General features: G+C 37.6%; 1 protein-coding gene across 4 annotated transcripts in view; it reads right to left on the reverse strand.

Moving 5' to 3' along the window:
* Window positions 1-26612, reverse strand: part of UGT8 (UDP glycosyltransferase 8) — an 83098-nt gene extending 56486 nt beyond the window's left edge. Inside the window, exons 1-4 of one of the 4 annotated variants that reach the window (XM_077142452.1) lie at window positions 26564-26612; window positions 26142-26246; window positions 12384-12513; window positions 2203-3026 (exon numbers count right to left, since the gene is read on the reverse strand). In XM_077142452.1, coding sequence (XP_076998567.1) covers window positions 2203-3024 — 822 coding nt within the window. In that variant the 5' untranslated portion in view covers window positions 3025-3026; window positions 12384-12513; window positions 26142-26246; window positions 26564-26612. Of the gene's footprint in view, window positions 1-2202; window positions 3027-12383; window positions 12598-26141; window positions 26247-26563 lie in introns of all 4 variants that reach the window. The other 3 variants (XM_077142451.1, XM_077142450.1, XM_077142454.1) reach the window with 3 other exon arrangements.
* Window positions 26613-27487: the final 875 nt, after the last annotated feature.

Below are 27487 nucleotides of genomic sequence, written 5' to 3' on the forward strand. Positions count from 1 at the left end.
TAACTTATATGAGGCTTCAAAAATCATGCCAAAAAAAGGCTTTTAAAAGAAAACAAAATAATGCAACTGGTTAGAAAACCAATGGGCAGAGGGAAACAGGGAACAAAAGATAAATGTGGGTGGTAGGGGAAAATACTAGGCATATTAATGAAGGGTACAGTACAGAAAACACAAAATATTATTGTATATTTATATGTGTAGTTCAAGTTGCTGCAACTCAAGAAAAATCTAGAGAGATTGGAGCAAAAGAGAAGGCAATCAGATGCTTCCTTATTATTGACTCCTTCTTAAGTCAAAAGACTAAAGAAGAGAGACAGCACTCAAGGAAAAACCAAAAGCAAGTAGAAGGGTATTGCTCTAGTTGTGAAAAAGCAAAGACTTGGAAGGAACAGAACAGATGTCTGCATTATGAGTGACTCAGCTGGGCTAAACATTAACTGGGATACCAAATATTTTAGAAACTGCTTCTAAAATTCTGATTTTACCTACTCTTAGGAAGGGGAAGTGATATATCACACTTGAGTCTGGAAGAGAATAGTTAAGAATTTAAATTGAGGTTGGAGATACATGGAGTATTATTCAGTCATAAAAAGAAGTAAAGTGCTGGTACATGCTACAACATGGATAAACCTTGAGGGCATCATGTTGAGAAAAGTTAGCCAGAGAGAAAAGAACAAATATTGTATGATCTCTCTTATATGAAATACTCAGAATAAGCAAATTCATAAGAGACTGAAATAACTATCATGGTTACCAGGGGTAGAGGCAGGAAAATGATGAAAATACTGTACCTACTGTCAAAGAATTGTCCACTTAACATGGTTAAAATGACTTATATATATTTTACCGCAATTAAAATAAATAAATTATTGTTTTAAATAGGGGAACTTGGGGGAAGTTTGGGAATGGCTGAAATAAACTGAGATTAACCCCTGTCCTTCACAACTGATGTTAGAGAGAACTGCTGTACCCCGGCAGTCTCTACTGGCAGCATCGATTTGAAATGCTGGGTGGCTTTGGGCCATGGATTCTGGATAATTCTGTTTCCATGTTATGTGCAATATTTCAAGATATAGCTTAAATATACTTTTAGTGAATATATTGGAAAAGTCTACAAGCCTTATATTTCAATTACATTATTGCTTCATGTGAAAATGCCGCTATGACTGCCCCTGGTTTTCCTTACCCAAGGCCTCAATGAAAATATCTGGATTTACTCTTCACCAAGACCCTCACAGATTTTTTAATATGTAGTGACCAGAGCTGGAAATGAAAAATTTAACAAAATTACTGAGAGTAGCTATTTTCAGAGGTTCCAATAGAGAAAATCATGGAGCAGGCCCTAAGCTTCTTGGTAAATGATATCAGATGCTGAGGTTAAATACAGAGTGTCATCCTGAGGTTAGAAAATTCACTATAATAGATAAACAAGTATGGCTGCTTCTAGTTTGAGCTCCCTAATAAAAACAAACAAACAAACAAAAAAACTAGGATGGAGAACAGAATCTGCTTGTAACTCAATCAACAGAAAGAATTCAGGTTTTACATAGAAAGTGGACACGTTTACTTCCAGCCTCATTAATTCTTTCTTTGAAATGAAATAGCAATAAAGTGTGATTTTCCTTAAAAAAATAACATGTGCTTACTAACTAAGTATTAGTTAATTTCTGAGTTTGACAAAAGTCATTATACCTCATCTTCATTGTGGGACATAAATCTCTTATGGTTCTGACCTCCGAAAGAAGTCACATGGGCAATCTTCTTTGGGTTGATGGACTCTAACTCTATCTCAACCCAGGGTTTAGACACAGAGATCTGTGATTGTATTATTTGGGACACGATCCCAAATAACAGAAGACACTCTGCCTAATTAAACCCACTATCACTTACGCGCATCAAAACAAACCATCTAACTACATTCACCTCACAGAATATAATTATGGCTTAGTAAAAAATCTGTTTCTCAGCCAGACTTTTGACCATATGGCAGAGGGGCCTCTCAGCATTACACAAATGCTCATTCAAAGCAGGAACAGGGGAAGTGGTGACACCCCAAATAAAGGACCTCAGGAGGTTCTGTGTCCTATGTGATTTTCAAAATGGTACAAGTTATCAAACAATAACCAACCTATCTCTTCCCCAAATCAAAATCGACTCTTATGTTACAAAACAAAATTCACCAAAGAGTTCAGCAAACCTTACTTCTGGTAGTGGGCTGGCTGGTTTGGTTAGGATTCCTCCTACATACACAACATTAGGCAGAGTGGGTCTTGGAAACTCCAGCGCCACGTCCGTACACAGCATCCACAGGCTTGACCCGTGCACCAAATCATACATGGACTTCTCCGGCCACAGGCTGTACTTCTGCATTATCCTTTCGTATTTGGGAAGAACCAGAAGGCTGACCCCTAATCTGGAAACGACGTAAATGCCAGTATTTTTCATTCTTTGCAGCAAGTTCATGTGGTCTGTGAGAAGTGAGTTAAACTCTGGAACATAAGCTAATGGAGCTGGAGCGCCCAGTTCAGCGGGATACCAAAGGCCAGTTGAAAAGACAGCATACTTAACCCCTAAAAGATGAGCTATCAAAAATCCACACATGTCATTAGGGTCCACCAGCAGCAGGTCAAACTTTTCCTTTTTCAGCCCCTGAACCAGGTCATGGTTGCCAACCACCATATCACAGTTCTTGGTATAGTGATCCAGTATGTCAAGCAGTTCGATTGCTGTCAACCTCCCAGCGAAAATATTCTGCATTTTGGACTGCATGAAAGCATCTGAGGTGGTACTGTTAAAGATCCCTGGGTAGCGCTGGAGGCTGTAATGATTAGACGGCGCGATGTCTCTGCCTTCGGAAAGGAGGAACACTGTGTGGTGGCCTCTCTCATGTAAGGCCGAGGCTAACGTCTTGAAAATGTACAAATGGCTTTCAAATATAATTGGCGGCATGATGATGATTTTGGCAGCCTTTAATATTCCAACAGCACTCCACAGGAGCATGAAATACAGAGTGTAAGACTTCATAGCTGAAATGGCAACCAGAAAACTACTTAAAACAGAATACAATCCTTACAATTAAAATACATAATCACAAAGCCTTTTTCTCCCCCCTGAAATTATCTGAAGAGCCACTGCTTAAGATGAATGTCTACTCCTTCTGTAAGGAATCACTTTAAAAATTACCTTAATATTTACTGTAACTATGCCCTTTTTTTAATCCCTGTGCTTTTAAAAGATAATGTATTTAAGTATAGAGTTGGAAACTAAATGGACATAAGTTGAAATATATTAAAATGAATCAATTTTGAAGCATATAATTGCATCAATAGTGGAGAATTCAATTTTTAATTTGAAATGAAACTTCAAAAAGGCTGAATGACAAATGATTTATCTTCCTTGAATTATATCTGTGAAACATTTGTTTATCATCTAATTGAAATTCAATGTCATTCCCAGGAAGAACCAGGGTTTTTGATTTCCAGATAGAGCAGCATATTTTTCTCCTATTTAAATGATTTTATCTCTGGAGTTACATTCCCAATTATGTCCAAAGCATACCAAAGAAAAATTATGTTTTACAAATTATGTTTTTAAGTAGCAGTTCTCAAGGAAAGCTTTATAATAGAGAAAATTATCTTTAACATGCCTTTACTCCTTGCCTAAATACCATACATATCCTAACGGTCTCAATTTATGTAATTTTTGTCAATTTGCTGATTTTTTTCAGGCCATTATCTAGGAAAGCAACTTCTGATAGAAAGTTCAAGAAGATAAACTCAACCTCAGTAAATGCATATGGAAGAAGCAATTGATGAATGAGCATTTCCAATCCACACTCCATAAACTGTACCTGTCACTCAGGTGCAAACAGAAAGTTCAGATGTAGCTGTATACCAATGCTTCTATCACCATTTCATGTTAATAGATGACGTGAAATAGTTACATTATTTTTTAGAAATAAGTACTACACATGTAGGGGCCATACAGAATACAAACTTTACACCCTGTTCAATATAATCTATACTCAGGCTGTAAATTAGCTCCCAAATAGAGAAAAGTTCTAAAAGATAATTGCCTAAGTAAACCAAACACTTATTTTAAGGAACTCAAAATAAATTTATACGCATATCACCAAATCAATCTCTATTTTTATTCATTATCATATATTAACCATCCTATTTATACAGCTCTCACCATCTAAATGCAGTTTTAACTATAGCTTCTCAACATTCAAACATGGCAAGCAATCCATTAAAAAAAATTCAATAGCAGGCAAATGATAGACTGTTCCAACATCAGGACTGAACTATAAAATACTATATATTTCCAGGTGCTTTTCCTCTCCCACTCCAAAGAAATTTTTAAACTACTTCAGAGAAATTGAAACTGTACCATTAACAGCAATAAAAGTAATGCATATTGTAAAAAACACATAAAGCCTGCGTTTATGTTGCTTGAATTATTTTGAGGGCTTTTAAAATAAATTTAGAAGAAGTCCTGTTTGTACAGCTATGAAAAGTAAGTTTACACTCCAATTATAAGGTCAATGAAGGAGGAAAATTAAGTAGTCAATTTCAACAGACAAATTTTCAGGCCTCTACTATACTTATCCAGTGTCTCTCTGATGTTGCCTTCTTCACATCCCAAAGAAAAAAAAAACCTTAGGGTATTTAAGTGGACAGGCTGAATTCCAGCAATGAGATTTATGGAAACAAACAAACAAGCAAACAAAACCCATACACAGGTATTTCAGCAGCTTTGTCCACTACTGTTATTAATATCGGCCATCATTGTCTACATGTGCAAGAAATTAAGGTTATGATGGATCAATGTAGGCAACCGCCCTCTCCACTGAGTTATGCTGCTAGTGAACAGACAGTGGGCACACTCAGTTCATTCGTTTACACTTAAAACCACCATTTTATATATCATAAATAACTAAAGGTCAAAACAACAAAAATAACAGCAGGGAAACAAATCTTTTCATTGTGTTCCATATTTCATTCTCCCTTTTTCTTATATTCTTATTTCAATAATCACTACAAAGTAGAAAGAAGTAGTTATTTTTAATGCCCAACTGCTAACGTTCTAAAATAGTCTAGCCAATAGAACTTTTGGTAGTGGTGATACAAATATTCTATACCTGCAATGTCAAATATGGTAGTCCCCATTCCTACATGGCTACTGAGCAGTTGGGATGTGACTAGTATGACTGAGGAAGCAAATTTTTTATTTCATTTCACTTAAATTAATTTACAATTAATTAGCAAAGCATGGCTATTATACTAGAGAAGGCCATTCTAAAATAATGTAAATAAAAAGGACACCATTTCTGTGCAAATTCTTGAACTCCTATTTCAAAAACACCAGTATTCACACAGCAATACAATTTCTAAAAATAATACCAACTAAAACTTCATGTCTTCATGAAACAACGCTCACTGCCAACAAAGACGCATCGTTGACACAATGCCACTCTTCTAATCAGACACAAAATATATTATGAAAGACTTCAACAGCAGTTTAATCTCATAAACCTCATCACTATGGGTAACAGAATGAATGGCACAAGTGGCAACTAATGCTGATGTTCTTGCTAATTCAGTTTTCTGGGTGTGCCTATTGCAGGAATAATTTTTTATACATCTTACTGTATCATATCCCAATTTTAATATTATTTTTAAACATCTTTATAATTAAGATTTTGTATACAGAAAATGGTATGGCCCATAATTTCTTAACAAAATATAAGCACTTACAACCTTATGATCATTAAAGTACACAAATATGTATTTATTAATACATCAGTACTGAAGATTCTAGACATAACAATGAGGATTTTAAAACTTTAATTATGAGCAATCATTTTTAATATATGACATATGACAGCGTTTGACATTTTTAGATGCCAAGAATAGAGATTCTCGTGACACAAAGTAAAAATGTAATGCTGTCTTTAGTTTCTTATCATTATCCTTGGACAGGGTTAGGTAGTTCTTTAAGGGCAATAGCCAAGCAATCAACAAAAGCACAAATCCACTTTTACATATGGTTTTAAACTCAGAAGACTGGTGACAACTTAAGAATTTTCACCATTATTTCAATTATTTAACATAATTCTGAATGTTCTAGCCAAAGTAAGAGATAATAAATGTGGTGTGAAGATTAGAAAGCAAGAAACAAAATTTTAAAAGCAACAAAATGCTCTTGAAATAACACTACAAACAAAATGCTCTTGAAACAACACTAACAAGAAGTGAAATTATACACATAAAATATTATGACAGTAAATAATGACAGTAATTTTGAGAGTAAAATAAAATATTAACCTGTTTGTTATCAGTGGTTATTTCTGACTGTTAAATAATTTTTGTCTTATTTATAGTTTTCTGGACTTTTAAAGTTTTTTTTACCAAAAATACATAATTTTAAAACACATCCTTTCATTCCTACATGCCCCTTGAGCTGTAGTTTAACTCTCACTCTTCTTTTAGAGTCAAGCATCTGAAAACAGAGGTCTCCATTTGCTGGATTCCATTTCCCCCCCAATGAATTTTTTTTTATTAATCTTTAAGTTTTTTTTAAGCATAGCAACAAATAAACACAAATATTCTTACCATATGATCATTCCATTCTACATATACAATCATTAATTCACAATATCATCACATAGTTGTATAGTCATCATCATGATCGTTTCTTAGAAGATTTCAATTAATTTTAACCAGCCTCTGACTCCACCACAACTCTGCCTAAACTCTAGTTGTTAAGGGGGCTATCATGTCATCACATTCATACAAATGCTCTTTTCTTTTTTTCAGCACTTATCTCTTTTCTCTAACACTCGTCACTACTGATCCTCTCCTCCAAATCCACACTTGGCTTTGGGGACGCTATCCCTACTTTACTGTTCCTCGTCATCTGAATATTGAAGAAAATCAAAATTCAAAGAATCTACACAAATTTCATTTTGTACATCTATCCACCTTCTCTTCTTTACATTAAAAATTATTTCTATGCATGCATTTAAAACAGGAAACAATGAAAATTTTAATAAATATGCCTTCCCCTCAAAGGGGAAGAAATTTAACATTTAAAGCATTGATTTGAGCAAAACAACCAGAATTCTGAGAGGTAAATTTTCCAAAGCCAAAAACACTCACTTGCACATATCATCCCTCCAAGGCCAAAGGAAGAGTTTTAGACCCTCAGAGCCCCAGAAAAAAAAAAAAAAATTGCATGCGCTATCCTGTACCTGTTCCCAGACAGAGCACTAGTTCAGAGATGCTGAAATTTGATGCAGAACATTCCAATACACTATTCAGATTTCTTTAAGATGAAAAATACCCTTTTATGAAGGCCTTATTTTTCCCATTTTCTCAAACCGGAGTCTAAAATAACAGTCTATCTCCACACTGAATCCTGGCAACCTTACTTTAAAATGCTACTGCCAAGTGCATGGGTAGTTCAGCGGTTAGAATGTCCGCCTTTCATGTGGGAGATCTGAATTCGATTCCGGGACCATACACACACACGAAAAAAGAAAAAATGCTACTGCCATCTACTTACTAAAAAATACAAACAAAAACAGGGGACTCGCCTTTGGCCACCACTTGACACAATCCTTTCTGTGGCTTTTCCTGTTCGAGACTGGATCACTAGTAACTCTCAACTGCACAGCCACCACAAATATGAACCAATAGGAAAACGATGACAGGCACATAAACTACATGAAAGAACTCCGTTTTTAATATCCTACCATCCCAGCAGCTCAGCAATTTGCAGTTTGTCAGTTTGAACAAGAATTACTCAATCCGGTTTCACATTAAAGATAAAAGCAAGATAAGGGGTAAAGGAAAAATTAAAATTATGTCTGACATGACGAATTTGGCTATTTAGAAACAGAAAGTGGCTCAAGTAGTCCTTGAAACAGATGTAGTCTGGCTAGTTCAAAAGCTGCGAGATTATCAGCACTTTTAAGTTTCTCTGGCATTTAGTACTGCGTGGACCACAGTAACATGAGCAAATACACCAATCACAGCTGCCACCAGAGGTCATCCTCGGGCTGTATCATCATGTCCGGTATTCTCAGAGTAACATCTTTCTACAAGCACCTTCTACTAAAGCCATGCAGCAAAGAAAGAGAGACAGAGAGAGAGAGGAAATGAAACAAAAGAAGGAAGCGCAGGAGGGAAGGAGGGTGGGAGAGAGGAACCCAGCAAAGTGAATACCAACTGAGCACCATCAATAGTGTTTTTGAATAAAAATGACTCTGATTTTTAAAAAAAACACATTTTTCTGCCCCAACCCCCACCTTTGAACTCCATAAGGGGTGGGGTTTCAGTAAGACTTTGTGTTTTATTCCAGTTACCTAAGTATGCCACAGGTGTTCAGTGTTGTCGAAAGGATGATCGTAATAGTGATTTCGAACCAGGATATGAATGGACCACATATGCCACCATTACAGGGCCCAGTGAAACGTGTTTTTATGGCTAGATCTTCTGTCTCATCCACAGCTTCAGTTATCAGTATTCCGTGTGTCCTTCTCTAGAACTGTTTCTTTCTTCTCCTCACCACTTCTCTAATCTATTCTATCACTTCAGCCTATAAGATGTGAAGATTCACTCACTCATGCACTGTGGCAGTTAGATTCAGTTGTCAACTTGGCCAAGTGAAGGCACCTAGTTCTGAACTACTGGACATGAGCCGATAGTACGTGAACCTCATCTGTTGCTGATTATGTCTGCAGTCGGCTAGGAGGTGCCTGCTGCAATGAATGACGTTTGACTTAATTGGCTGGTGCTTAAATGAGAGAGCTCAGTGTAGCACAGCCCAAGCAGCTCAGCATACTTCATCTCAGCACTCGCAGCTCAGCCCAGGCCTTTGGAGGTATGGAAAGAAATCACCCCAGGGAAAGTTGTTGGAACCCAGAGGCCTGGAGAGAAGACCAGCAGAGACCATTCTGTGCCTTTCCACATAAAAAAGAACTTCAGTGGAAAGTTAGCTGCCTTTCCTCTGAAGAACAAACAAAATAAATCCCCTTCTATTAAAAGCCAATCTGTCTCTGCTGTGTTGCATTCTGGCAGCTAACAAACCAGAACATGCACAATTCCAAGGAACCTAGTATATCACAGGGCACTGGGGAAGGCCCTAGAAATAAAAGTGAGAACAGATGTAACCCTTTAATAAGACAATAAATAGACAGTAAAAGTTTCTGAGATAGAGCTATAACAGGTAAGTTCAAGGTGCTCTGCCTTGCACACAGAAAGACCTAAACTGATGCACCTAATCAGAAGCAGAGTCAAGGAAGACTGCCTGCAGAAAATCATGTCTACACTGGCAACTAAAGGATTATTTTTGGCATCCAGAAGTGTAGCCAGAGTGGCATGCCCAAAGACCCAGAGTCAAGAGAGAAGGCTGCACACTAAGGGAAAGTTCTGAATGCCTGAAGCCAAGATGTGGGTGTGGAGAAATAATAAAAACAATAATTACTGCTCCATGGTGAATCGCTAACATTTCATGTCTACCTCTTTCATTTTACCCTCAGGACAACCCAGACAGATGAGGAAAGTGAGATACGAGAAATTAAGAAATCTGATTACCCAGCAAGTAATAGGACGGGGTGGGTTCAGGACTACTGACTCTAAAGCCTGAGCTCCAAACACTAAGCTAGTCTCTTTTTCAAAATCAGCTAGATCTTGGAGGATTTGCTCTGCACAGAGCACACTGATTTACACAGACTATCTGTTTACATTCTCACAACCCTATGTGGTAAGATATATTCTGGGGTTAGAGAAGTTAAATATCTTGCCTGAAGCAATATTAAACAGGCGGTGCAGCTGGAAAAAGACACGAGTTTGCAGAGAGAACCAGGATCCGTTGGAAAGCTACAGAAATCCTGCTAGGAAGTGTATCCAGAGGGCAACGAGAGCCCCTGAAATTTCTGAAAGGAAATAATACGATGAACCCCCACAGGTACGCTTCCAGATGCCATGCACTATTCACTCATGAAATGGAAACATAGGTATATTCGATTAGATTCTGCCATCACCTAAAAAAGATTTAAAAGTGGCTGGCAAACGTGCATGAAACAATAGAAAATAAATGCATAAAGGTAAAAAAAACTTAGAAAAAATAGAAAAATGAAGTTAAAATTAAGTTACTGCATAGAAATTCTTCTATACACCAAAAATTCCAAGACCTGTGTGATATCCAGTCTGAGAAGTTCTCATACTTTATTAGAGATCTAAAATTATATATCTGTGTCTTCAATTAAATACAAGTTTCTTGGAAGACGGGATATATTTATTACCAAGTCCTTAGCTACAGAGGGACCTCATTTTTTTAATTTTAACTGAATGAGCCTTCTAATTATATAAATTGTCTTCCTTTGGAACCCAATTCTAAATCAAAAGCTTTTGCATGAGTAACTGAAGTTAGTTAACGCATCTTGACAATGGAGAATATTTCTGGGCTAATGGACATTGTAGTTACAGAAAAAAGGCAGCAAATCCAAGTATAGATTTCATTACAGCTTTTCCTTGAGGCTGGGGTCTTTTTACCCCTTAATTTCTTAGCCTGAATCACAGCAGTTTCAAGTAGAGAACTGTATTCAATAATAACAACAATAATACAAAAGGAAATTGGATTTTGTGGCCATACACAGGCATATAGGAGAGAGCTGTGTTATCTATTCTTCTCTTCCTTAGGAATGGAATCTTTCACTTTAGCTGGGTCAATAGTCAAACAGACTAAAGATAACATTTTCCAAGCTCTCTAGAAGCTAGTTTTAGCCATGTAATTAAATTCTGATGAATGGGATGGGAATAGAAATATGTGCAATTTGTAATTTGTGCCTTTAAAAAGTAGGGGTTTCGCTTTTCACCGTCCTGCTGGCTGGAATGAGGACATGGTAATGATTAACATCCTGGGCCACGCAGACAAAAGTATGAACCAGGAAAGGTGTAACAACAAAGACACTTGGAACCAGAACATCAGCTCTACCTGCTTATGCCCAGATTATTACATGTGAGGTAATGAAACTATCTTTTTTTTTTAAGTCAGTTATTTTGAGTCTCAATTTATAGTACTAGAGTGACCAACTATTCTGGTTTGCCCAGAACTAAGGGGGTTCCCAGGATGTGGAGCTTTAAGTGCTAAAAGTGGAAGAGTTTTGGGCAAACCAGAACAAGTTGGTTATTCCAAACTCTGAAGCTATATCCTAACATACACCTAGCAATAAACCACAGCTATTATTAATCACTGTGCACCCTTGCCTGAATTACAGACTTTTCAATCATTATCTCACTTTGTACTGAGAGACCATACAAAGGCAAGAATAGTCGTCCCCATTTTATAGATAAAAAGAGTAAGACTGAGAATGTAAGAACCTGACCAATATTTGGCGTCAGGTAAACTGCAGAGCTTCAACTCCATTTTTAATCCACTTTTATCACACAACACGAAGAGAGGAAGAAAAGAAAGCTGAAAAAAATATATTGTAGATTGTGGGCAAATTAACTGGAGGAAAACACAGCTTTAAAGAGTTGTTAAACAGCCCACGTTTTAAACATTCATTTATCAAAAATAGGCAATACTCTGAGTTCTGAAGTTAATTATGATTGGGTTTTTGCAAGTAAAATGCTAAAGGTAAGGAATCCTTTAAAATTCTTGCCATTGTGGATGGGAAACATCTTGTCTCGGGGGGGAAGGAGAGAAGGTGATAATTTAAAACATTAAGGTCACCAATTGGCTAACAGCCTTCCACCATCCGCCAAGAGTTGATGTAGTAACTGCCTGGCTTCTTTAATTTATTAAGAATACAATCTGGGTGAAAAACCTAATTGCACTGGAAGCAGAACAATTCAATTGGCTATATATAGGCAATTATGAAATAAAAATGGATATCTCTCAGATTTCCAAAGCCTGCCACTTTCACAAATTAACGGTTTAGAAAAATTAAAGAAACCTATTTATTTGCATGAACACATAGGCTAACTGACGCATGGTAAGGAATAAGAAATTTGGTTCCTTTTGGACAAACTTAGACTAACTTACCCCAAACTTTTCTATCAAAAGTTCTGGGAAAAACTTTTAACACAATCGAATTTTCTTTTCAAATAAATATTTATGTATTATTGTCCAATAACAAATCACTTGAAAGAACATGATAGAATATATCCTGTTGGTAATATCATATTCCTTATACGAATATCACATTAGGGAAAAAAGGACTAATTTAAATATCTAGATACACTACAAAGGCAGACCTTTCTCTATATACATGAAATACTGAAAGGAACTGGCTATTAGCAACACCACTCAAAAAGTTCAATTCTTCACCTACGACTGATGAGTGCCAAGGAATACACAAAACCCCTCACCTCAAAAAAGGTTATAAAGACTGTTTTTGTTGTTTTTTGTTGTTGTCGCTGCTGTTGTAGAATTCCAAAGTAGCTGTAGTTACATTTCTTCTAGATATACATGTATCTTCAGTTATCTCTTTCCAGGCATCTATAGTACAGGTGGTGAAGCTGTAATGAGAAACTCAATGCGATTCGCTTATCTCTGATAGCTGGCCCAGGACCTGCTGGTGAGCTTCTCGGCAATTATCAGGTGGGAAGGTAAGATAAAAACAAGAAAACAGGAAAGGAAAATAGGATAATATGGATACCAACATACGTTGCAGTCAATATCTTGTACATAAAATGTATTCAATTAATACCTGTTGAAGGTGATTAAATTCTTTAAAACACACAAATTTAATCACCTAATGAAGTGGTTCTCAAGATTCAGTGTACAGAAGAATCACTGAAGTGCTTACAAAAAAATGCACATTCCAGGGTCTCTTCAACAGATAGGCTGTCATGGGGCCTGGCAAGAAACCTAAGAATCAGCACTTTCAATAATCAGCGAGCGCTTTTGATGCAATACTCTCACAGATTGAGAGATGAGGACCTGATACTTCATATTCACATACAATAGGAGAAATATAGGTGATGTAATGAAATAAAAGTGGATATGAAATATAAGATCTGAGTTAATGCTCAATTGTCCCAGGGATTCAGAAAAACAAAAAGCATAACCCCAGGTTTCCCAGAACTCTTAGAAAACAAATAAACAATCCAAAAACCATTCTAAAAATATTTCAAAGTAGCAGCCTTCTTTCAGGACTATATGAATCAGTTTTGGTACTTTATAAGGACAGGGTAGTCTACTATTCATTCATTTAATACATGTTCGACTTTCCCATTACCACATATTTCAATTACATTATTCTATTTTAATTTAAACACTAGTGTATTAGTAAAATATTATCAAAGTAAATTGAGATATAGAATTAAAATAAACATTCATGCATATTTAAAATTTTTATTTTTTTGTATATATATTATATTTGAGTAGCCTGAGACTGTCCTTTCCAAAAGGTAACTCAGACTTCAAGTAACTTAAATTAGGAAAACGGAATCATTTTAAGACTTCTAATGAAAGGAGAAATAAAAATGTATGTATCATGCATCTATGAACCCCAAATTTACTAGCTTTTGCAATTTAGGGCAAGTCATTTAATTTCTCCTGGTCTAATTTTCTTCACCCGTCAAGTAAGGATAGTAACTCTAAGATCCCTTACAATTCTAAACCTTATTGAAAAATGAGTTCAAGAAAAGGTTTAATAAAACTGACATAATTTGGTTCAACAAGTAATTAAGACCAACTAAATGCTAAATTTAAACTAAGAAAAATAAATGGAGAGAAGTGGATATATGGGCTTTATGCTCTAGAGCAGTTCTTACCAAAAATTTAATGTTAAGACAAATTTCATAGAGATGCTGCTAAGCTGCAAATTCTGATTCAGTAGGCCTTAGGAGATAAGATGTTGCTGGTGCATGGATTAAACTTTGAGTAAGCAAGGATTCAGAGTAAAAGCAAGAGGGAGAATGGAGACTAATAAGACATGATCAATAACCTGGTAAACTTGTCATCAGTATTAATCACTGACTGGAAAACAAATTATTTTTTAATTCTACAAATGCAAAGGATGACTTGCTTAACTTAATTAAAAGACTAAACAGATATAAAATAGAGTTAAATATATATTTAACTCATGGATGTCAGAAAACCTGTAAACATATGCTCACAGTCCAGTTGTTCTCAATTCTGGCTGCACATTGTATTTACCTGGGCGGCGTTTATAAAATAGAGACATCTGAAAAGCTTCCATCTGCCAACCTAGACCAATTAAATTAGAATATCTGAGAAAAAAGCCTGCATCTTATAATTTTATTTTAATGCTACCCAAGTGATTATAAGATTAAGAACTACTGGGCTACACTCACACTATGCCTTAACAAAATACGCAATAATAAATCATTAAATCCACTAGGCTTTTGTTTTGCTTTTTAATTGAGGGGTGTGTGTTTGTATGTGTTTTAACTGAATTAAGAATACCTGTGTCTAAACAATTAGTAAGTAAAATATGTCATCATGTGTTGAACCGAAGAAACTATTAACTAGGAAAGCATATTGAAATATAAACTGAAATTTTCCCTTGTCCCTAAAATGATCAGAGACTTTTTAATCATATGATAAAATTGAACTAACTAGATATTTTGTCTCATAGATTTGTGGCTCTCAATCTTTAACAAGCATCAAAATCACTGGTGGGCTTGTTAAAACACATGTTGTTGGGTCCCATCTCCAGAATTCCCAATTCAGTAAGTCTAAGATGGGTCCAAGAATTGTTAACAAGTGTCCAGGTACTGCTGATACAGCCGGTCAGGAACTACATTTTGTGACTAAAAGTTTGCAAAATTTTATTTTTATTAAAAGGAATAGTGGCAAAAATAATTTCAAAGTTTATGGCAAGCCTAGTTTTAAAATGCATTAGTAGACTAAAAATATATGTGTCACTGAAAAATGTGTCAATTTCTTTTTTCTGCAAGTACCCAGGCCAGTTTGGTACCACGTAACTCCATGCAACTGTATCATGTTATCAACATTCAGAGAACAATATGGAAATTCTTTGATTCCAATCTCATCCTTAAACAAATGAAAAAAGTCTTGTAAATTATGTTAGGAAATTTCATCACTCTCTTTTATTTTTGGACTTTCTTTCCTTAGGGCAAATTTGAGCATGTCTATATTTTAGTAATATCTATATGTAAAAATCATGAAAATCCTTTTAGTATTATTTCAATTCACAAATCATAAAACCCACAGGAATTTTTATGTTGAATAACAACCAGGTGATAATAAAGTTTAGATTGGAACATAAGATTATATTAGATAAGAAGAAGCACTGACTATTAATAAGTTAAGGATACAATCAAGAAACTATAAAATAAATCACCAAAGATACACAAAGATAGAAAATGAAAGGAATTAAGTTAAGCTTAAGGATTAATGAATTTTATAGAATACAAACCTTTGTAGAGACTATATAAGGGAAAAAAGATTAAAAATATAAGACAAAAAATGAGGGCAAAACAACAAATCCTAGAAAGACTAAGATATTCAGAGAATAATATGAAAATAATATGAATAAATTCTAAAACTAAAGTGGACTTTTTAAAAAATATATAACATAAAATATAATTAATAACTTAATTCGACTTCTAAATTAAAATCTACCCAAAGAAAAGGCTGTCTCAGGAGAATCAATGGTAATAACTCCAAATATTTGGAGATCAAAAATTTTAATACACAAGCTCTTCTAGAAAATATTCAACAGCATATACTGTAATAACCCATTTTGTGGAACTATCAAAACCTGAATAAAATATCAGACAAGATTGTGGTCAAGAACAATTAAAGGCTGTAGTTTCTGAGCATCTGAGTTACTGCACACTGAGATAACTCAAAGTTACTTGTTATTCTTCCCCTAAGACAATCATGATTGCAAAACCTTACAACATGAAATTGTGATGTGATTTTTAGATTATATCATTCATTTTAATTTGCACTTATTTGTTGAAACAAACTTTTAATCTACCACAAGTGAATCTGAAGGAAATCCAGATCAAAGTCTCACCTTCCATAAAGAGACACGCTGACTTATGAGTAAAAACTGCTTTTCAATACACCATTACTTAGATAATCTTAAGGCTTTAGAAATATACTAGGATTACAAAATGTCCTACGATTACAAAAGATCATGAGATGTTTCACCTACTAATTAATAACATCCGCTCTTTAATATCACCAGTCTAAATGGGTTTTTAACATTATCTACATTAATATTATTAAAGTCACAAAATAAAATTCCACCTGTTGACTGATAAGCAATCAACTAAATTGCAAGGCTACAAAAATACTTATTTGGGGCCTTGGAATTGCATTTAGGGAGCATAGATTTAGGAAGCAACCCAAATTGTCTCCCTAGTTGGGGCTTTTAAGTGACAGTTTTTTAAAAGGGAAAAAAGGAACCGAAAAGGGAGAAATTGATAAAGGTGGAAGTCTTAGAAATAAGTTTTGTCTCTCCAGAAAAGACGGTAATTTTACAAGATTTCCCTGATAAAGGTTAGTTTCCGAGGTGGTGTCAGGGTAGAATCCTGTGGCTTGGGGTTTTCCATATGCACAGCTCTCCAACCCTATTTTAAATCTTTTAGCCTAAGTTACTCCATTCTCCTTCTACACACTAACATCATCACATCAGCATGTTTTGGAGCCAAAAATAGTCTGGCCAAAAATAATTTAAAAATAAAACAAACAAAATTCTGGATATTCCCCTTTTCAAATCCTTGAAAGTCCTCACCACAGGTAAACAAATAACAACCATCCCACTGTCTCATAAAATTCCACCATAAACAGTCTGAAAATTATTCAATATGAAGTAGAATTGCAATGTTAGATTATTCACTAGAAAAGAAAGATTTTAGTGGGTTCTGCAGAAAGACAGAATGCATTACTCTAATTACCCTTAATTGACACAAATTAAAAAAGTGTTTTTTTTATCTTCTAAGCATCTAGGGTCAGACCAGACATTTAGCACAATGAAGCAAGCCCGCAGACATAGGCTCTGTATCATTGCCATTGCAACAGTGTAAGTATCCTCAAATACTAGTTAATATATTCATTATAAAATGCCTAACATTTTAAAAATGTGTATTTTTATTTTAAAAAATAAATCACAATTTAAAATTAAAGATAACGGAGTCCAAACCCTCTCATTTGTAGAGAAAGGCACAAGGCCTCTAAGGTACGGTTGCCTAGCATCAAAGAGCTAGTTTTTAGTTACTCATTGGCAGACTGGGAACTAGTACTCAGGTTTCCTGGGTCCTAATCCAGTATCATTTCCTGTGCCATATAAAGGCTCTCCAAAGTTGTCACTGCCATATGTCAGGTAACAGATAAAGCCTTTTGCTTTAATTCTGGGACATACAAATCAAAACAATGGTCTCTGAAAAGCCTTAGTAATTACCTCCTTAAATTTCTATACTATAAAACATTATACCTTTAGCTATTTAAAAAAAAAATCACAAGGTATTTTGGCGCTAAGGCAGAATAGTTTCTGTCATATAATAGGTTCCTCACTGAATGAATGACTGAATTAATCCAGTTACAGATGTCCACTTACCACACTCCAAGAAATTAACATGCCTGGTTCAAAATATCTCCTCTTCCATCGTCCCATTTCGGCAGGGCAATAGGAGTAAGAACATGAATATATTTAAGTAATATTAGAATGAAAAGCTTAAGTATTTCTACCGGTAAAAATAATGATCAGAAAGTATAAAGCACTTAAGTCCATATGGAGGCTAGAAAAAAGTACTATATAATAGTACTGGAATAAAATGAGAAAACCTGACTCTATGGATGGGTAGGCTCCTCTCCCCCTCTAGCCTTTATCTGCCCCCCTCCCCCTAACCTGTAAACCAACCACTAGGACCCACCCTCTGTGTATCCCAGGAAAGGCCGGGAGGGACATTAGCTCTGAAAAGGCAGACAGATGTGTAAGAGAAAAAAAAAAGTAAATGTGAGACATCCCAAAAGAGCGAGGAGAGCCAGGGAATACTGTTCCTGCATATTTTGCATACTTAGGAAATTCGAAGAAAAAATATATTCAAAAGCAGATTAGGTCTAACTGATAAAAATAATACAATTACCTCTCAATGTCCTCAAGAAGTATTTAAACTGGCAAATAACACAACAAGCATCACTTAGTAGTAGTCTTACCTAACCTGTTGATTTCCTTTCTTTACTGCGATAATCTCTTAAAAACGTATCCTTATTCCTATTTCTACTTCTACTATCCTACAAAAAAATGGAAGTATTAGGGGAGACATTTTGAACCAGAAGAACATCAATTAATAGAAAAGAAAATAAGCACAGAAAAGGTGAAAAAAGAACTGCCTGAACTGGCGCTTTGAATTATTGATATAAAATGTCTAGGGGGCAGGAGGAAGGGAGAAGGACAATTATAGTGCTTTTTAAGTCAGATTTTTCTAATGTGTAATCATTCTTTTCTCTAACTACAGTTTCATGACATCACACAAATTTATATTCAAATGTAGAAACAAAATAAAAACTAAATATACTTATTTATCTTGAATTATCTCTGCAATTCTTTACTGTCCTTGGCATTACCTCGAAGTAGCTGTGAATGAACCTCCATCTACTGGAGTTCCCAGTTAACAACAACAAAACCCTTTCAAACCAGTATAATTTTTTTTTTTTTACTTTTTATTTTTTTATCAAACCAGTATAATTTAATAGTAAAGATCTCAATGGAACTATAATATGACTTTTCAGGTCAAATTTTTTCTCTGCTGTGATTCATGATGCAGCAGTCTCATTTACGATGTATGTGGCTCCTATACAAAATATTTCATTTACAAACAAAATAAAGGAACATTTCAAGTTTGAGCGATGCCGTTTTAGGAAAACACAAAATAAAAAGCATCAAAATGCATATAGAAAATGAGGGAACTTACCTACCTTTACTGGCTTGCCTTATGAGAAACTAATGACAATATGGACTTATATATGAATATCTTATCTCTGATCAAGCACTCTGTCCAAGGCAGTAATGGGGAGACAAAAAAGAGTATTTAAGTGAGACTCCTCCCTCTTAAGAACTCATACTCACCTTAAAGAATACGAACCTAATTGTTAAATCCCATCAATTTATACAGAGACAGAATTCAGGAGAAAGCAAATACGGGTGATCAGAAAAGAACCCTGGAAACCAGGCTAAAGATTCTGGATGCATGTGAATATGAGCAACCAGGTGAAATGGCACTCAATGTGGGAAAGTGGGTAAGTAGTAAGGAGAACTGGCGGAAGATGATGGGAAAGCAGATGCAAGGCCAAGAAAATGGTGAGAAAGAGATATTCATGTGGTTCTGAAGTGATGAGGGACTCCACAAAGACATCAAAAGGTGAAGGAAAGAATCAAGCAAGCGTGAAAGACTTCATGAAGAAGATAGTGCTCGAAATAGGCGAGACTAGTAATAAGGGATAAAGCAGAGTGTGGCCAGAGAAACACCACCAAAGCCTACTGCTTGCTGACTGATGCAAACGAGGGCCAGTCCAAGGTTCGGAAGCTGAGTGGGAAACTCTAAGCTCTTGGGAAAGGAGGTAAGAAGTGAGAGCTGGAAATACAGAATTGTGAATCATCTATTTATAAATTAAAATGCCAACCCATGAACATGAATAACACTAGCCAAAGGAGTTGGACTAATAAGGTAAGAGTAGTGGTTAGAGGATAAAAGGAATTTTAAAAAATACGAGGAGAGGAAGTAAAGGCACACTGAAAAGGGTAGATGAAAACTATTATCGTGGTGAGTAAGGATGAAGAAAATCTCAAACACTGAGAAAGGAGCATATGGTGGGGCCTAAAGAGCGACCATTTAAAGGTAATTTAAATGGGATCAAGGTGTTAATATTCATGGATAATGAGGCAGGTGGTAGCCATAGTTCAAGCATACTGCTGGGGTTTTAAAATCTCAGGGTCTAACATCTGAGCTCAAGAAGTTACTTAAGAACTGTGAATTCCCAAGTCATGGTTTGGAAAATGCAACAATCTACTCAACATACGAGAGGTAGAATGAGGATAAAATAAGAGAATGCGTGTGCAAGAGATTTGCAAACTACAAAATTATTCGAATGAAAAGTTTTATTAATTGCTTAGGGAAAACTGAGTAATTTTAAGATAAATTTTGTGTCACAGAAAGTAACTGAAACGTTTTACCACCAATATCCCAACAAATCTCAGCCTGACCCTATGGTTCCTTATTTTGGAAGCTGAAGACCAGAGATGTTTGTTTTAATTACACTCGTTCTCATATCAGTACGATGGGTTCCTGCTATGAAACACTCTGCTTACACACAGCCCAGATATTACACTGAATCAACACTAAATCAATCAGCCCTGTTCTTTCTGTCTGGTTTTTCAACTTTTTTTTTTTTTCCTTTCCCTCGCCCCATCTTTCTATTACTTATTATTTCTTACTCATGTCCTCTTCCAGTTTCCCTTACTCTCACTTTCTTTATCTCCCTTAAAAAACAGTCTCTCAAATACCCCCGGAATATTTTCAAAGCTAGTAGGAAAAGCAGTGAGTGAGTGTTTTCTCATTAATATTCCTTAAAGTGGTCAGTGTCACTCTTGACCTTAAAAATTTTGTTGCAGCCCCACCCCTCCTCGTTTTAAATGGAGAGGGAAACCTGTTTGACTACTTTTGCTTTTAGTCCTGCTCTCCTGATTGGCTGGTGAGTACAACTAAAGGATAAGCACAGCAGCACCAATGCAAAAGCTATGCAAAGCACCTAAGCACAGGGCTTCAGCTCTGGCACTGACTGCCTGTTCTCAGGGCAGCTCTCTCACAGCGAGGCAACACCAGGGAAGCGAGCACTGATTCCATTGCCAGTATATATAAAAACAAATCTTCCTGTGCATGCCTTCTGTCCTGAATAATGAACGTCATGATGAGGATGAGGTTTACAAGGTCAAGAAATTTTGTGATGACTGATACTACATGCAAAATGTGGTACAGGGGTTTGTGCTAGTTTGGTGGACAGTGGTGGTTTTGTTGCTGTGTGTGTGTTTGCAGGTATGTTTTTAAGTGGATTAGAAAAATCTGAATTTTCAAAACACATTATCATAAAAGGAATCATTTTGGTTTAAGCAGAAAAGCCTCGCAAAATATTCAAAATGCAAAATGCTTTAACAGCAAGGTCCGCGTTAGTTTTACCATAAAATATTTCAAACATGCAAAAAGAAAAGAAAAAAAGAACAAAAAAAGCCAACAAACAAAATGTTTCAAATATGCCAGAAAGCACAAACAATACTATAATAAATATCTGTATACCATCCACCTGTATTTAGCAAGTGCTAAATTTTTGTCTTACTATTTCAGATGTTTTAAATTTCAGAATTCTGTAAATATAATTCACTTAATAAAAACTGAATTTATATACAGCAGCTGTATGCCAGCTGAAATGCAACATATTTGCCCACCTGATTCTCCTTTCCAAGTTCAGGGGCACATGTTAATTAAACTTAAATGTCTTATTTAGAGGAAAATTAGTTCCATAGTTTTTACTTAATAAAATAGGTAAATCTAATGCAGTAGTTAAAAATGTAGACATTTGGTGTCTTGAAAATATTTCGTGTTAAATTTCTTTAAAATAAAATTGAAAACCTCAAAAATTGATTTTAGACATTTGCATTAATAATATTCCAGATTCAAGCAAACACCTACCAAATCAATTATAAATGCATGATTTAGTTAGTGAACAGGAAAACTTGAGGAAGCATTTTCGTTACCTAAACCAAGTCAATGGAAACGAATTATACTTTCAAAATAAAACTAATATAGTGATCGTTTCAAGTGACCAATTCAAATACACAGCACAAAGCCATTAGCAAAGCATGAAGTTATCTCTGAAATGTTCCTTACTACACATCCAATCCAAATATTCTAATACATACATAAGTGCCCATCAAGAGGGCAGAAGTCAGTCTAGGCTGTCCTAACCATATAGGTATTCATACATCCTCCAAAAGTACCTGAATTTGTTTTGGCTAAGCACTTTTAAATATTGACACTCCAATTTAATTTTAGAGTATGGCACTCTAATTTCATTTCAACCTGGCCTTTGTCACCTCTGTAAGACAGTGCTGAGTATGACAATATTTAGTCTAAAAATGAGTTGGTGAATATACAACAGAAGACAGTCAGAAGCCCTGAACAAAAATCACCTACACCAATCACTATGCTTTGCAAGGAGCAGGACCATGCGCTGTAAAGGAGTGAGCACAGTGGACAAAAAGCACCTAAACTTAACTCCAAAATAGAGTTAATGATAAAGTGTGGATGGAGAATTTCAAGTATAGAACATGATCATAAAACCACATACATAGATGCTTGAAGTTCATCTTAAAGCACCTAATTTCATTTTAATTCAACAAATATTTATTGAGTATTCTAAAAGTTGTGTTCTACTCTAAGCAGTATATAAACAAATGCTGAGTGGTGAATAAAAGTGAGTGTGCATTTACACAGACATGTCAATTTAAACCTTTAAAACACACATACTATTTATAACCAATTAATAATCAATGTGCTTTATACCCAATTAATAATGTGTACTATGTTCAATAATAGGTTTCCAAACAAGTTCATATATATATATATAAACATGTTTTTAAAATAACCAGTAATTACAGGATAAAAAGTTCATGGTCAACTTAAAATGGAAATTTAATTTTAAAACTTACCCCTAGTATAAAAGCAAGATTTCCGCCAAACAGAGGAAATCTTATGGAAAAAAGATATTTTAAAGAATATTACTATAGTAGACTCAATTCTATGAAAAAACAAAATAAAAAAAAAAAAAACTCTAGGATCAGTCCATTCCCTACTATACAGGTTAATAACTTGTATATTTAACAGTGTTAATTTTTCAGACAATATATATATATATAAGTGCCTTCTGAATCAACAAATATTAAATTATATTTTGTTCAGTTTTACTACTGTTGTCATTTTCTGTTGTTGTATTTACAGATTCTTTTAAAATGAATAATCTATGCCCATGCTAGATTATCCAAAAGAGCTAAAACACAATAACAAGAATACTTTAAACAAGATATTAAAAATGTCTATGATTTGATTACCAGGTACTTTGAAAGACAACATCTATGCTGTCAGTCTTTCCAAAATTCTCAGAAGAAACCAAGCCCTCTCCCAGAGCTCTTGACACAACCTCCCACCTTCTCTTCTAGGACCTGGTTCAACTGGCTTTCTCTGCTCTCTTCAAAGTTTTCAATGTCCCCTATTCTGCTGGCGTCTGCCCAAATGCTATAAATATGATTGTGTTCATCTTTAAGCACTGTCTTTATCAATCACTATCCCTAAACCCTAAGAGCAAGCACTAGTCCTTGACCTCCTAATAACCAAACCCAAGACTTGCTCTTCATAAAAACAACTAGCATTTATCGAACACAAACCACTAACCTTCCAAGCACTGTACTTTACAGACATCTCTTTACAGTCCTATACAGCAGAGAAGACTCTTTTATTCCAATTTCGTAAATAAGAAAATGGAACTAACTTGTGAGTCCAAGGCTACAAAGCTGTTCAGGGGCCAAACCAGGACTATCTGTTGTTCTTCCTCTTACTAACTGACCTCTCACTTCTTGAGACTTTTTCCTCCTTCAGCTACTAAAAAGCTGCTCTCCCCTGCTTCTCCGCCTACCTCTCTTGCTCTATACTGTACGAGTTAAAAGGTTGATGTTTAACCTAAAGCTTGCAGACACAAGTCTATGAAGAAATGCAGACTCGACTTTCAATCTAGAAGTTCAACAAAAGCTGAGCTATGCAGATAAAGCACAATGAGGTGCAGAAGAGACTTGCTTAACTTGTTCCCCATCTTACACCCAGAATGCTTCTGGATCTTCTGTGTCTACACAGAACTAGAGGAGAACTAGAACATTATTATCTGATAAATTAAGCCACATAAATAATTTTGGAAAGGGGTTTGAGAATTGAGATTATGGTTTTCTTTACTCTTCAGCAATATTTAAATGGTAATTTAGTTGATGCCTATTAGTAATGCACCAGAATTGTTTCAAATAATTCAAATTATTGTAAAATTGTCTGCCAAAGTTTTTAAACAAAAAGTAGATTTTACAAAAGCAAATCTTGATTTAACCATCTTCATTTACTAAGCTTGTCTCTTCTAATAAATGCACAAAAGATAAACACAACAAGAAAAAGTTCTGGAAATTTTAGTTTAAAAAAAACACTTGGAATCTCTACAGTAGCGTTTCTTGGAATAAGTCAGTAGTATACTTTCTGCGCAGTTATGCCCAAGTTTCCATATACTAAGAAGCTTTTATTAAATGTCGGGGTACTATGCTTGGCTCTAATTTTTAACATTTGTTATAGCACTAAGTCATAGAATACTAGATGTCAAATTAACCTTGCGGACAGCATGAAAATCAAGCAATATGAGAGTTCTTTCCCGATGGAATTATCCAGAATAACTGCTGAACAGAAGCACATTCCTAAAGCAGAACCTCAATTCACCATGAGATAGTCTCTAGAGGAGAAAACTAAGTCTGCTCTTTCCCTTCTGAGATGGAAAGAACACAGGATCAAACTTGATCCAATCAACACAAATTTCTCATCTCCCTTCCATATAATATTTAGGTGTATGACTCTTAATTGAAAAAATCTCCATGGGACAATGTGAGATTCCTCCTAATACTATTAAAATACCAACTAAAAAGCACTTTCTAGCCTTCCTTCAAATGGCAATTTTCTCTAGGGACACGCAGGCAGGACTGAAGCAGACCACTTCCAAGTGAAAACTGACTTTTTGAACGTGAAATTATCATAAATAGAAGTAACAACACACTTGACCCAGACTGATGGGGCTAGTGTTTGTTTGTTTAACCTTTTCCGAGCGAAATGCACTTGAAATAAAAGCTGTGTTTTCCCACACTAGCCTATCATGTTAGTGACTCTTGGAGTCAGCCTGCCTTGAAAACGCTATCCATCCCTTCTTCCTGTGACATGCCCTTTCTCTACTGAGAAGGAAAAGTGCAACCCAATCTAGCCTTCCGAAGTTCTCTCTCCCGCCCGCCAGCCCCGTTTAATGCTTGAAGGTGATGGGAAGCAGAATTACAAGTACAGGAAAAGGGCAATCTTTCCCCTTAGGAACTGCTGCGGGGATGGGGATGCTGGGGAACGTTCTCTGCATCCAACTTACAAACCCTCAATTAAACCGGTGGTTTTACACATACAGTTCAGGTACCCGCCCTGACACCTCGGATTGTCCTTCTGCCCCGTCGCACGGCACATACTTGCACCGTCCAATGCGGTTCGACTCCTTTATTCCAAGCCACTCTTCCCCGGCCCCCTCGCCACTCCTCCAGCCCCTGGACGGCGCCCTTCTCTCGACAGCGCATCCTTCTCTCAGCCCAGAGGCCCACACACGCTTCTTTAAAACAACGACTCCGGCGATCGTTCGCTCATCCGCGCGGGGATCCGCGCGTGCCTCTGGCCCCGCTGCCCTTTTCGGGGAGAGGGGGGGTGTCACACGGTCACGGGGGGACCCGCGGGTGCTGAAAGGGCCGTGTGTGTGTGCGTGTGTGTGCCGTTCCGAGACCTCGCCACGCTCGACGCGCGCCGCTCGGCTGCTCCCTTAGGAGCAAGGCGGGGCGGAGTTGCAGAGGTCCCGAATCCCCGACCCCCCATTCCCTCTCGGAAGCGAACTCTAGCCTCAGGGCTCCTCGGTGCCCCAGTCTCAAGGTCTAAGGCAAGGTCCTGCGTCCAGGAGGTAGTCCTGGCGCCCGGCGTCCTGTTATCCCCTCCTCCGCCTGCACGCGCAAATGCGAGACGCCTCTTAAACGGCGCCACGTGAGAGGGAAAGCGGCGCGGGGGCGACGAGGGGCAGCCTAGAACGCGGGTCCCTCACATCTCCACCGCCAGTCCTCAGCCCTTCTCCCCCGCCCCCACCCCCCACCGCCCAGGATCATTCCCAACTCCCTCAGCCCAACCCCATCTGCGCTTTCCGCCCCTGGGTCGTAGCCATTCTCCCCGCACTCACCCCCGGGAGCAAACCATGCCCCTCCCCTCCTCCCAGCCCGCCCGCTTCAGTCCGCGCGGGACAGGCGAGGTCCCTCCGCTTACCGAGTCCCTTGGCTGCTGCGCGTGAGTCGGAGGGTGGCTCTGTCGCGTAACTGTATCCGGGGACAGAAGGGACCCTTGTTTGTGCGCTGGATCAGGTATCGCCGCCTTCGGGGGTTTGTGGGCGTGCGGGAGGTAGCAGAGTTAGTAAATTGGTTTAGGACGGGCTCTCAGGGGGCTCCGCGGATGGCCATGCTTTCTTTAACCGCGCCCTCCCCTCGGGCCCACAGCGCGCCTGCCCCTTCGCCGCTCCCCGCGGCCGCGCACCCCCCTCCCCGCCGGCCGCCCCGGTCGTGCCCCGCCCCGCGCGCTGCGAGCGAAGCTGCTGCGCCCCTCTCCTCCCGCCCCTGGCCCAGCGGGCACGACGCCGAGGCCGCCGCCAAGCGCTCAGCTTCGCATCCCAAGCCTCCGGCCGCGCTTCTTACCACCCTGCTTAGGGCATGGATGCGGACGCGCCTTCGTGCCGCGGACGCGCCTTCGTGCCACGCACGCGTCGGTGGAGCGAGGGACGAGGATGCTCCCCAGCGAAACGGCGAAAAGTGAGCAGCCTGGGACGCTCTCGATTCCTTCGGGTGCACGCTAGCTGCGAACCCTGCAACTGGCATATGGCCCCGCCCCCTAGTCCTCCCGAAGGGCGTGTCCTGTGTCCTTTTTGCCACCACCCGCCTGGTCCTGTGCCCGCCCTTTTTTTTTTTTTTTAAATCACCAGCACAGCGCACTTTGCGTCTTCTCTTATCATCCACACTTTCCACTCTGCTTCACTTCTACCAAACCCTTTCAAAAGTTGCAGTTGGGCAAAGGGGTGAGAAAATGCTGAAGAACGGAGCGCTTAGGTGATAAGGCACCTGTGCTGTCACCAACTCAGGCTCCATTTCTGGCCCTCGTCCAGCGGAAAGCATTAGAAACCGTAGGTTTGGGGAGACTAGAAAAAGTAAATTGGGTTGCTCGGCTTTGACATTTGCAAAGACATCTTCCTTGCAAGCTCGAACTGAAAGGGCCATTTATGATTTGTCTGGTTGAGTCTGTGGCGACTTTATCCTCAGTCTGTTTGCCAGCAGCACATTCTTGCCAAGTTGGCGTCTAGGCCAGGAAGCAACTTTGCGTCCCAGGAATGCTGCTCCTGCAGCCTCCTGCGTCCTTTCATGGGACGCCTCAGACCCGAGGCCAAGTGTCCTTACATGGTTGATGGTAGATTGTAAACTTCATGAGAACCCAGTAAAGCGCAACAGTGGTTCACTTTTCCTTCGAACCTGATTGGCCTTGAATCCAGTATATATTCGAATTCTGAGTGTTTGTGTGTGTACAGAATTATTTATGTTTCATCTTTCAGAAAGCAAAATCATGTCTCA

This window comes from Tamandua tetradactyla, chromosome 24, assembly GCF_023851605.1.
Source record: "Tamandua tetradactyla isolate mTamTet1 chromosome 24, mTamTet1.pri, whole genome shotgun sequence".
Classification (NCBI taxonomy): Eukaryota; Metazoa; Chordata; class Mammalia; order Pilosa; family Myrmecophagidae; genus Tamandua; species Tamandua tetradactyla.